At 56.4% G+C, this 12,202-nt stretch overlaps 1 protein-coding gene across 4 annotated transcripts in view; it reads right to left on the reverse strand.

The window, feature by feature from the left end:
* Positions 1 to 531: 531 nt before the first annotated feature.
* The window catches only part of Nfatc2 (nuclear factor of activated T cells 2), a 102,256-nt gene continuing 90,585 nt past the window's right edge, over positions 532 to 12,202 (reverse strand). For 2 of the 4 annotated variants that reach the window (XM_048810843.1, XM_048810844.1), the window contains one exon: positions 532 to 4,742. In XM_048810843.1, the coding sequence (XP_048666800.1) occupies positions 4,687 to 4,742 (56 nt within the window). In that variant the 3' untranslated portion in view covers positions 532 to 4,686. Of the gene's footprint in view, positions 4,743 to 10,875; positions 10,964 to 12,202 lie in introns of all 4 variants that reach the window. The other 2 variants (XR_007350375.1, XM_015479629.2) reach the window with 2 other exon arrangements.

A 12,202-nucleotide genomic window follows, 5' to 3' on the forward strand; every position in this document is an offset into this window, starting at 1 on the left:
CCTGGTGGGGTTTAAGAGGAGCTCTGAGATGGAGGAACAACAGGAAGGATTTAAAACAAAAGCAGGTTCTTCTAAATGTCCTAGGAGCTCAGCGAGGGGAGGCAAAGCACCGTCCCAAGGAGGAAGCCAGCTGAGACTTCTAGTCCTTGTACTACCTAACTGTGGGGTTGATGGTCAGAGGTGCTCCCCACCCAGCCCTGTTGGCCTCCCAAGTCCCTGGCTCAGCCCTGCTAGCTACAGATGCTCTGGGGCTCCTGGAAGGGGCCTAAGGTCGACATCATGAATCTAGCGTTTCTGGACCCTCAGAAGGGGTCAAGGGACAGAGGAGCCATGTCAGGGAGAATCAGACCCTGCTGGACCTTCTCGCTCTGCTACCTTGGGCAAATGGCTTCTGAGCCACTTAAAATGTACCATCATCCCAGACTGAGGGGAAGAGGAAATGAACTTCCAAGAAATGCTCCTTGCTCTATGGATCCAGAGTGCAGACCGTGCCCGGTGCTCCCTCCCTAAACAGAGACACCCACGCAGCTGTTGCTTTCGACCATTTTATTGCTCAACTATCATCATACAAGCCGTATAAAAATACTTTACATATAGCAAAAATAAACTACATTAAACTGCAGGTTAAAAACCATTTTGCATAGGAATGTGATGTATTCTAACCCCTTGACCAGTCAGGATTCTCAAACCTTCCAGCACGGCGCTGCTGGGGCCGCTGATGTCTGGAGAACCCCATTATGACCCCGCGTGCTCTCCCGGAGAGCTGCAGGAGCCATGGCGGCCAGTGAGAGTGTCAGCCAGGGTGTCCAGGAGCGGGACTGCTGGGCCCACGGCCACCTCTGCTCAGGCGAGCCACAACGCTGGGCGCGTCTGCTCACACGCTGCAGCGTCCTCTGCAGCCCAGCCCAGCCCCGACCTGGCAGGGGAGCCGAGCTGCCCCACGGCTGCAGGAGGATAGCGTTGAACAGAGTCCCCGCGGCTCCCAGGACCACACTGCGTTTTTGGAGGGGCTTGCCTGGGAAGCACCCTTCTTGCCAATCGTCAAAGTTATTTTTGTTTTGAAAGTGAATTAAGACAGTAATGTTGGCTATAACTGGAGGGCCCCAGGAGAGCTGAGGATCGGACACTGCTTTCCTCTAAGCATGTGGTTGGACTGCGGGAAAACCTCACTGTGTGACAAACTGGTATGGTGCCCACGTCCCCCGCTTGGGAGACCTGAGGTTAAGACGTGTCAGGTCCCTGAAGGGCTATCCCTCCAGAACACGAGTTCGGGAATGGTTACCCGTCTTGTCAAGAACGTCACAACCCCCGTGCCACTTGTCAATGAGAAATGAGCACAGTTGTCAAGTGGACCTCCGAGAGCCCCTCAATCCCAAACAACAGGAAGCACGTGGAAAGTGGTTTTTGTGACATGAAAATATACAGAGCCTCTTTCGGTCCCGAGTGACAACCAGAACACATTGCCGTGTGACAGCTCCAGCCCTGGCCGAGGCTGGCTCGCTGAGACAGATGTCTTGGCTGTTGGATGCAGGTCTGCAGAGCAGCGCTCCAACATTCCTGGAGGGAGCGGCTCAGTTCGTCCTTGGTGACGTCTGTGTGGGAAAACTGCGGAGGTCCTGTGGATAATGCATTTGGGGTCACCTATCAGGACTCTGATTTGCTCAACTCTGTCCAGATCAGCCTGCACCTGGGGTCCTGTCAGTAGGAACTCTCTGGATTCCATTACTACGCAGGCAGGGTTCTGTTGTTGCTTTAAATATCAAAAAATCACCATCTAGATCGTTTATTTACAATTCTCGGTGACAAAACCCAGGCTCGGCCTGCAGAAAGCAAGCACCACTCTTGGGCAAGAAAAGGATGGATTCTTCTTCCACAGAACCGTCCCCTTTCTTGTCTGAGGTGCTGGCTCCTGCTACCCTAAGCACCCACCAGGCCCAGATGTGGTGATTTTGGTTTGTTTCCTGGAATGATTTACAAAAAGTTTTCAAGAATACACCATTTCTCTTACAGAAAAATAATCAACATATATGTAAAAAGAGACACTTAAAAAGATTTCTGACCATTTATAAATATTTTCTAATTCAGGAATGCAATATTTTGAGGGCAGATTAAAAAAAAAGCATAAAAATACAGGTAAGAAAATAAAATTTAATAACATACTAATTAATCTGGATTGCCATATATATTATCAAGCAGCAGTATTTTTGTATAACGCAGGAAGACTTGCAAACTTTAGAAGAACAGTACATTCAGCAACCTGACGGATTTGCCAGCGCAACATAACGTACGTGGCCGTGATGTGGCACGTACAGACCTCGACTTGACTGGGGTCCCTCTGACACCTGCGACATACCCATCTTTCCCATTTAGCCGCCCTTACTGTCTCGTCCTCTTGGAGGATCTTACTGCCTCTTCCCTTGCTGAAAATATTTCTCGCACGATTTACTCTCGGCCGAGCTTCCTCCTGGCATTGACGACGACGGACAAAACAAAACCTTTGAAGCCGTCGGTTCCGGATACACTTTCTCGGGCCTGCTTGTGTCTCTAGACAAACGCTTCCTTTCCTTTGCTGTTCGGTTCAGTTGCTATGAAAATACTTTGTCTCCAGCAGTCCTGGAGAAAGGGGGTTATATTTATGCATCACGCACACACGCACGCACGCCTGAGCTGCTGGGAAGCCCTTTTTGCAACCATGGTGAGAAGGTGGCTGGAAAATGTGTTAGTCCCTCTCTCGCCCCGTGGACGGGGAAGCCGAGCTCCTTTGCGACAATTGCAGGAAGGCACTTGGGTAAAACATTCAGACAACTGAGGAAAGGCTTGATTCCCTCATGTGCAAAAAATGGCTCCCAGCCAGGCCAAGTGACAGCAAACCACTCAGCCAGCCCTTGAAACTCTGCCCCAGCAAAGTAAGTACTGCTGGAGAGGGAATGCCTTAGGTAAAGCTGCTAGAGGGGACTTTTCTTTGTTAATGAGGAAGAATTCGGCATCACAGAAGCTCTGTGGCGGTGCTCCGCTTCTTCCTGGCATTCTGTGCATCAAAGGGACTCTGCCCGATTCCGCAGGGGGTGGGTGATCAGGTCTGCTGCTCATAGGAGAAATAAATGCTCCGCATCAACCTAGAAGGTCCGCACCCCCGGGTGCACAGAGCAGAACTGGGTGTTCATCCTCTGTGGAGCACACCAGCCATGCCGGGCCCGGCTCTCGGGAAGGCTTACCCATGGCTAGCCCGGACAAGACAGCAGGGACTTAGAAAAGCCACTGTGCATGTTTAACAGCCGGGCTCTCCTCCTAGGCCTTGGGTAAAACAGACTGGACTGAGAAACCCCTCCAAGTACAGGCTGAGGATATTTCCACTTTGTGGTTGACTGCTAAGGAATCGACTGAACGGCCGAGAGAGAATGCCCAGCTTGTCCTGGGTGCCTGTGATAAATGCCATCATGCACATCTGTGTGATAACCACCTGCCAAGAAAGCCCAGGGTTTCATTTGCAGAAACGGCACCCAAGGAGCAATCCTGCGCAGGGCCTTGTGCAGCTGGGGATCACACAGACCTGCTGCTGTTGGACGCTCTGCTCATGCAGGAGGGGTGCTAGGGCCAGCACTTAGGGTTGAGGGGAGCTTTAAATGGACTCGGGTAAAAGCCACCCATGATCCTGGGGGCCAGCGCCTGAGGCTCCCTGTTTTACTCTTGAGTTTGGAGCAGAGAGGGAATCCAACCCTTTTGTTTGATCTTGTACTTGGGTGTTTTGGACGAAAATCTTGCACTTTTTTTTCTTGCTGCTGTGGCCCTTCCGCCTCGTCCCTGACATTCAATACGCAGGCCTGAGGCTCTCCTAGATACTCCATGAGTGTGCTGGCCGGGAGGAAGACGGGGAGGACTCTCGAGGAGCACAGTGGACAGCGGCAGCAGGCCGGGCAGCGCCCCATCCGGGACACTCGGCATCAGCGCTGGCTGTGGGCAGCAGGGGGAGAGAGCTGCTGGCCAAGAAGGCTCAGCCCCCAGCCTCCTTGGCCAGCTCTTTGAAGCATAGAATAAAAATAACAACCGTCTACACGTCAACACCGAGGAGTCGTGACTGGGGATCTAGTCTGGGCAAGGCAGTTTGCTTTGGAAGGAGAAAATTCCAAAATAAAGCTCCCGCTGTGGCCCGCTGTGAGGAGAGCACCACAGACAACGGTCCAGACTCAGCCTCGGCCTCGAGGGTGTGGGGTTCGTCAGCCGTCAGCTGGACTCGGCGGCCACATTCCCATGGTTGCTCTCAGGCCCCGTCTCCCTCAAAAGGGCCGGGAGCTGTTCCCAGAACCTGGAAAAGTGAACGCAGGGGCTGGGGCTCCATCGGGGCCCACCTCGTCCCCAGCCCTTCCCCTCCAACTCCAGCCACTCCGGTCTCGGGCGAGTTCCAGCTTCCCGCCACATTCACAATGTGGTTCTGGTCAGCAGGCACTTGATATCCAGATGGGTCACTGTGAAGGTCAACCGGGATGGTCTCTGGGACTCGAAATTCAAAAGGAAGAGGTGCTCTGGCGTTTCCAGAGAGAGGCGGCAAGCTCCTGCGCCAGCAGCTGGCCCGAGCACGGCTCCCGTGGGGCCTCTGGCCAGGAGATGAACAGAGAAGGACAGAAGCGAGGGCGGCGAGGGCTCCAGGTGGGGGTCCGAGGCACGAATGTCTTGCGATGATGGCTGCTTCTACGTCTGGTTTCTGGAGGGAGGTCCTGAAAACTCCTTCCTGATAATTTCATTGACTATAAAAGGAAAGCAGAGAGAGGCCCATGAGAAGCACTGAAAACACAGCCTGATGGCGGTTCTGGAAAACTGATCTATCTTTTTAAACATTTATTTAACTTTTTAGTTGTAGTTGGTCACGAGGCCTTTATTTATTTTTATGTGGTGCTGAGGATCGAGCCCAGGGCCTCACACATGCTAGGCGAGCGCTCTACCTCTGAGCCACAACCCCAGCCCTTCCATCAGGCCATTTTTTAAAGAGTATGTTTTTGCTCCTCGTGATGATACACTTGACCATTTTTTTAGCATGAGAAATGCCTTCCTATGTCATGTTTTGCTTTCCTGGGTCAGAACAGTTTGTACAGTAGGCTCCCAAACTCCTTCACGGACTGCCTAAAGAAATACCTATTACATGATTGTGCCCCATGAAAATATAGGAGCCCCTAAAGGAGGGCAAGTAAGCAGCCATCAATTGAAGTGAAATTTCTATTCATTTCTGCACAAGTAGGATCTTCCCTGCCGGTCGTGAGGCCTTAGAAGTTGAAAGTATCCTCAGAGGGACCCTGGGAGCTTGGTCACCCTCACCCCCTTAAGGATGCATGGAGCTCTGAAAGGGCACCAGGGGCACAAGGCCAGCCCTGGCCAGCTCTCTGCTCCTCCAGGAGGGTCTTTGGAGGTCACAGGAAGCATGAGATCCCCGGATGACGGATCTTGCCAACAGACTCCCTTTGGCACCCTTGGAAATGAACCACCCCGGTGCCGGCTCACTGCCGAGGTCAGCAAACATGCGCCCCGAGGCTGGGTGTGTTGACTGGGGTGGAGGTGGGAGGGGAGCGGGACCCTTCTGGGGTCCTGTCAAAGGCAGGCCACTCTCCCCTGCCCCAGCTCTGACCCTGACTTCTCCCAGGCCCTCATCTCGGCCTTTTCCTGTGCCCAGAGCCCCTCCCTGGTGCAGCCGGGCTCCCCCAGGTCCAGGGTCCTGGCGCTCTCCGCCTGGATGGTTGGGGACAGGGGCGGGAACACCCACAGCTTTAAAGAGCCGCTGAGGCCAGGCTCCTCTCCGTGCTCCCCTAGCTGGAGGTGTGGCTTCGCCTCCCCGGGCCTCATGTCCCCAATCCTAGGCCTGCGCTCCTTGTGGGGCGGCAGGAGGACACTAAGCCTGCGGGGCACGAGGTGCGTTGTGCTCAGCCCTGTTGGCCGCACTGGCCAGGAGCACCCCCGAGGGATCTGGGCACTTTGGAGCCAGGGACCATTGTGCAGGGCAAAGGTCCTGGTGTCGGAGGGTGGGGTCGGAGTCCCCCTCTGGCCACATCCTTGCTCTGAACCTGCCTGTGTGACACGACGGTTCTGTGCCTCCGTTTCTCCATCTGTAAGTGTGTCTGTCGGCTACTCCGGGGCTGTGGAGGGTCCTGGGTGAGATGGCACAAGGAGCAGGTGCTGGTGTGCAGAAGGGAGCGTGTGAGAGAAGGGGATAGCTGTGTGCTCACGGAGGGGGACGGGACCGCTAGAGGGACAAATGCTTCCCACGGAAGCGGCTGCACACACAGGACCTTGGGATGAGCCCGTTCAGCTCCCCAGCGCCACTCGGCACGAACTGAATGAACTGTGTTCCAGCCACCAGCGGATCCCAGGGGCCGAGCTGGAGACTGGATGAAGAACCCCCGCCCCCCCCCCCCACTGACCGCCAGGACCAGATCAAGCTGAGGTGCCCCTGAGAGGGGTGGGGTGGGGTGGGTCGGGCAGCTTCACGCCGAGCTTTTCAAAGCCCGGATCCTGAGGGCCTTCCTGTTTTCTCAACCTAGGAAGCCAGGAGCCGATCCTCGGTGGAAACTTTTCACAGCCCCAGCTTTCTAAAAATAGCCCTGGGCAGAGCTGGAGGCACCAGGGCAGCCGCACAAAGGGCCCGTGCCCTTCTCAGATCACAGGGCAGCAAGAGGGGCAGCCTCTCCTGCAGGCAAAGCCGCTTTCCCCTCCCCTGGGACGAGATCCGTGCTGCTGCCTGAAAGCCACCTTTGGGGGGTGGGCAACCACCTGGAAGCTCAGCAGGAGCTCTGCTCCGAGACTGCCACCGTCACCGTCACCTGTCATGGCTGGGGGTGGCTCGGGGGCTCAGAAGTTCAGACCCCACCACAACCTCTCTGGGTAGAGACTTTTTCTTTCTGAAACCTCAGCTTGCTCCTCCCCTGGCTGCAGACAAGGAGAAAGTTCTAGAACAGAAATGTTAGCAGGTGTCCGTGGGGCCAGGTGAGACTGCAGACCTGGGCTCCGAATTCCCAGAGGAACTTATACTGAAACCTCCTTCTGCAGCGTGTTGGGGGCAGGGGGCTGCTCACTGTCTCTGGAATCAATCTCACGTCTGTCCACCGTGGCCCTGGGTTTTTAGGGGGTGGATAGTCTCCCACTTGGTCCTGTCACCTCCTCCTCCCTGTGTGATTCTCTCCCTTTTCTCGCTCTCTCCCTCTAAGCAAGCTCTCTAGATTCAGAAATCCTGCCCTGGTCTGCCCTCCACCACATCCCCGAGTCCCTTGTCCCCTCTGACCTCACCTCCTCTACCCTCCCTCGATGACCGTGCTCCACTGGCACCAGCTTCCATTCTGCCCATCTCGGGCCCCTGCCACCCTCTGTCCTCCTGGTCCCAACCAGATCCCTCTTCACCCATGTCATCAAAGCTCAGACGCAGGCTCCTGGCACCTGGACCTGTGGAGTCCCTTGGTCCCTTCACTCTGCCAACTCTCTTGCTGCGCATGCTCCAGGGCCTGGAGGAAGCCCTAGCCTGGGGACCCGGGGGACCCAGGAACGCTTAGTGATAAGAACACAGACCTTAGAAAGGGCTGAGACCCTTCAGGCCTCGCTGTCGGAGCTGAGCATGGCCCCAGGCTTGACCCTGAGATCCAAGCAATTTATTTACCCAACAAATGCTTCTGGCACCTGCCCTGTGCCAGCTACGGCACCTCCGGCCTCTTCCCCGGCTGGGGCCAGGCTGTTCCCACAGGCCCCCCTCCCCGTTCACTCCACCTTCCTTCCTGCACTTGTGGGCACGGCTCTGCCCACAGCAGGTGCTTAGGGGGCTCCTCGCCCTGCCCCATCAGCTAGGTCTCCTGCTGGGGAGCTGGTTTTCCTCTGTCACCCAACTGGCAATGGGTGTCTGCTCCCCTGCTTGCCAGGAGCCTGTCCCTGCAGAAGAAGGTGACCCTGCTCCTTTCTCCAGAGCTGGGGGCTGGGCCTACACCATGCTGCGACCCCTCACGCCAACCCCGTAACAGAATCCCCATCCCCTTTAATCCGTAGGGAAACAGAGCCAGCCACTTGTCACTGCAGGCAAAGGGGACTGGGATGCGAACCCAGGGCCCACTTTCTCCACAGCCCTACAACTAGCCAGGGACGGTGCTGTGAGGTCAGTCTTTGTCATCCTCAATGTCTCTTGTGTGACTCGGGGAAAAGCAAGGGACAGTGGCCACAGCAGGTGCTCTGCCTGACGAACCCGCGCTTCCTCGGAGCAGACCCGAGGCTGGCGGTGGTCACTGCCAGAGTCCCTGACCCTCCTCGTCCTCAGAGGTGCTGGCCTGACAGGACCCAGAGCAAGTGGGTCTATAACCTCCGGGTGACCCCTAAGGCTGCCACCAGAAAAGACGGACAGATTTAAAGTGCATGAAAATTCTATGCTTTTTAAAACGCAGAAGCGAGGCAATATTTCCAGCATAAAGGACGGTCATTGCACCGTGGATAATAAGAATATGAATAATCTAATAAAAGTGGCTGCCCACATACGAGCAGGCTGCACCAAGGGCCACGAGGCCCCTTTTATAAAGGGACCGGTGGTGTCTTTAGCTGTGTGGGTGCCGTAGCCGCCGCCTCAATTGTCCGGCTCTGGTGCTGGGGTGCAGAAGCGGCGACCGGCAGTGGATGAGCGACGGCTCCTGTCACACTCCTTTACCCAGACAGGCGGGGCCAGCCCTGGCCCAGGAGCCCGAGTCAGTCGGCCCCTAATTAGATCCCAGTGGCAAAACAGAAAGGAAAGAAGGGTATTCTCCCCACCTACTTTGGGGGGACAGCCCTGTGGGGAAACCAAAGCCTCAACTAGTATCACTCATCAGAGGGCTCTGGGCTGACTTGGTGGCGAATTCTAAAGCGGGACTGCCTCCCGCCAGCGGCCCGCTCTGCCGGAGTTTCTGCTTTCTCAGCACAGGTCCTCCAACTTGAGCCCCTGGACGGCTGCTCAGGGTTGCACCAACCTATCCAGGTGCAAGGAAGGGCCTTTCGGGGTGACTCTCCTGTGGCCTTCTCCCCATAATGCTGACTTTAAAACTCCATCCCCTGGGAAAGTGGCAGCAGGAAGGCACCAGGGGCCCGGGGGGCCGCTTTCCCAAACCTCCACGTCCCGCAATCTGGCTAGACAGCGTGCGTGCCCATCAGAGCCTGATCGAGTGCTGGCCACATAGGCCACAGCCACGAAGACACTGCCGCCGCTGGGAGGGACAGGAGAGGCCTTCTAGGCCACGCCCCAGGCAGAGCCACGAGGGGCTCGGCACCTGCCCATCACCTCTGCCCACCGTGACGGGTGGACCCACTCCTAAGGCCCTCCTGCCTGCCTGGGGCAGGACGAGACGAGGGCAGGAAGCACAGGAATGCTCTCAGCTCTGCCTCTGTTCCTACCACGCTTGGGGGAATCTGCTCTGAAGGCCAAGAAAGCGTGCCAGGCCTCAACTGTCCACTGACCGAGGGCCTCCCCAGGAGCGAGGGAAGGAGGCTGGGGAGGAAAGCTGGCCTTGGGCCTGCCCGGCCACTCCTGCTTAGCACTGAAAGGCCACCCCTCCCCAGGCTCTGCTTAGCAATCTCCAGCCCTTTCCTCTTCTCCTGGCCCCTTCTAAGGAGTCTGGTCACTTAAACACTGTGGAGAAGAGTCTTCTGGACAAGCCTGGCCTAACTGCAGGGACGCAGTCCCCTTGATGGGCTGTCGCCCAAGTGGCAGGTGGGGTCTGAAGAGTCGGAGCTGGGCCTGCACTGGCGTCTTTACACCCCGACGCCCCAGACAGGAGCAGAAGCAGGGGCCACCCTGGGCGCTGCACTTCACACTTGCTCGTGTTTGGCAATCCCCGTGGGGGATGGTGGAGCAACTGCCCTCCAGCTAAGCCCTTGCGGTGACACTGGGGAGCATGGGCACAGCTCAGCCAGGCCCTGTCCACTGGGAAACGTGGTTCTGAGCTGTCCGCTCTTCTGGGTATGCTGTGGGGCGGCTTCTGGTTGCTGCTTTCCCTGGGACTTCAGAGTGGCCTTCAGTGAGAGTCTGCCACAGCCTCCTGGACCTGGCCTGGGTGGTATCAGAGACTCTGCGCTTGACAAAGGGACCACAGAAAGCCGCAGACCAGCAGCCAGGAGGCACACCACGCATCAGGCCGCCACCGGGTGTCCCTGAGCTGCATGCTGGCTTAGTGTTCTAACGAGAATGGCAGGAGGTGGGACCACAGCGTTAGCATCTAAGAAGGTGAGGCACAGCAGGTTCAGGAACTTCAACTGCCCACCTGAACTGTGTCCTCTACCAGCCTGTGACCCTTGCGCTGCCAGGCCTGCGCTCACCACCTGACTGTGCACAGGCTCTGTGGCCCCAGTCACGCAGGGCGGACCCGCTACTGAAGCTGGGAGGGGGCCCTGTGGAGACCAGCGCTCCAGCCTCGGTTCCAGAGGCACATTTCATATCCAGACACCGAGCAGCACATGAATGCTGTCAAGTGACAGAGCACGAAAGTCCCCAGGGAGGACTGAGACTGAGAGGAGGGGGTTGACAGGAAACTGCCTACACATGGGAGCTTCCTGTGCCGCCCACGAGGTAGGTCTTGTGTCCTCCCTGCCATCTGTCCGGCCCTGTGCAGAGCCTCCCCCCCTGGTGGAATTTGTCCCTGCAGGCCAGTCCTGGAGGGGTTGAGGGAGCCCCCCGGAGAGCATGCGTTTCCCCAGGGCCACCTCCCCTCTCCTCCTGCCCAGGCTCACAGACCCAGAACGTCCTCTTTCCTTGGGAGCAGGAAAGGTGGCTGTGAGGGTGGCTGGAGGAGGGGAGAGGGCTTCCGGTTGGGAAGCTTTCTTTTACTTAATAAAAATAAAAAAGTTAACACAACACACAGCTGGAAAACCAAAGGAGAAGCAGAAGATGACAATTACCTTTAACTTTGGTTTCTTGGATCAAAGATCACAGTCATTCTGTTTCATAATATGTTTTGTATCCAGCTAAGGTGTGTGTCTATCAGCTCTGAAAAAGATTTGCAAAACCATTTTTGAGAAAAAAAAAATCATCTTTGATCTCTATTATAGTCCAACCAAGTCACGGCCACACCATCCACCTCGGGTCTCTCTAAGCCACTCAAACCCAGGAGCGAATGCAACCCTGTGGCTGGGATTTAAGCCCAAGTTCTGTATCGTTTTAATGTTTGTGCCACAACGAACCCAACAACCAGGGTAATAGTCACTGAGGTGAGGATCACTGTAAAAGTCCTGGGGCTCTCTGAGCTCAGAGAACCTCAGCAATGTTAAGGGGACATGTGTCCACTTCAAGCTAGTCCAAAGGCCTCTGCCGTGGAGTTTTAAACAGTGGCCACCTAGAGAGAAAATTTCAAAGCTGGCTTCTGCTAGGGTCAACAGGGAATCCAGCATCCCCTAGGCTGTCCTCGGAACGCATCTTCCTCCAGGCTCCCAGGTGGACCAAAGTTGGCCCATGTCCCTCTACGTGGCCGTTGGGCAGTAATTGCTTGTAAGTTCCTAAGACTGCACATTTTCTTCCTGTTTTGTCAATATGGGGCAGGGGGAGTTACTCTTTTTACAGCCTCCGCCCAATCAGAGCAAGAGCAGCACCTGAAAACGATGAGCCTGCGTCATTACCGCATGAGCCCTTCCCTCCCACCATGTTTTCTCCTCTTCTTTATGTAACAGAAGTGCCTTCTCTGTATCTCTCTCTAGAACCCTCTCTGGAGCTTTCTGGACACCGCCTCCCCCATCCCCTCTGGTGGCCACAGGATAAGGCCAGAGTTCAGGCCGAGGGTGTGACGTGGAGGCACCCTCCGGGATCAGCCTCTGGCAGGGAATGGCACCATCAGCTTGAGGGAGGAGAGCTCCCTCGGGGCTCAGCTTCGGGGGCGAGGACGCTTGGTAAAGGGAGGTTTCTGAGCCGCTGTGCAGTCCCAGGTGACTCCCACGGGACCTGGGTGTTTGGGGTCGATTCCAGGCGCTGCAGCCCTGGGGCCAGAGGACCGCCTCATCTCTCCTCCCTCGAAGGTGCTGCAGCCCTGCACAGGACCCTGCGTCTCGGGCCACCACCTGAAACAAAACGCCCACTCTCCATTGCCGCAGGGGCACAGGGCCGCAGTGGTAACCGCTGTACTTCCCCTCTCTACTGTAGACCGACTCTCACGAACCCCAGGGCAGCTGTTGTCAGATAAGTCCCTTGGGGACCCTAAAACACGACCCCTACCCCAACAGCAGTCCAGACCAGCGC

The sequence above is a fragment of the Marmota marmota genome, unplaced genomic scaffold (genome assembly GCF_001458135.2).
Source record: "Marmota marmota marmota unplaced genomic scaffold, marMar, whole genome shotgun sequence".
NCBI classification, from domain to species: Eukaryota; Metazoa; Chordata; class Mammalia; order Rodentia; family Sciuridae; genus Marmota; species Marmota marmota.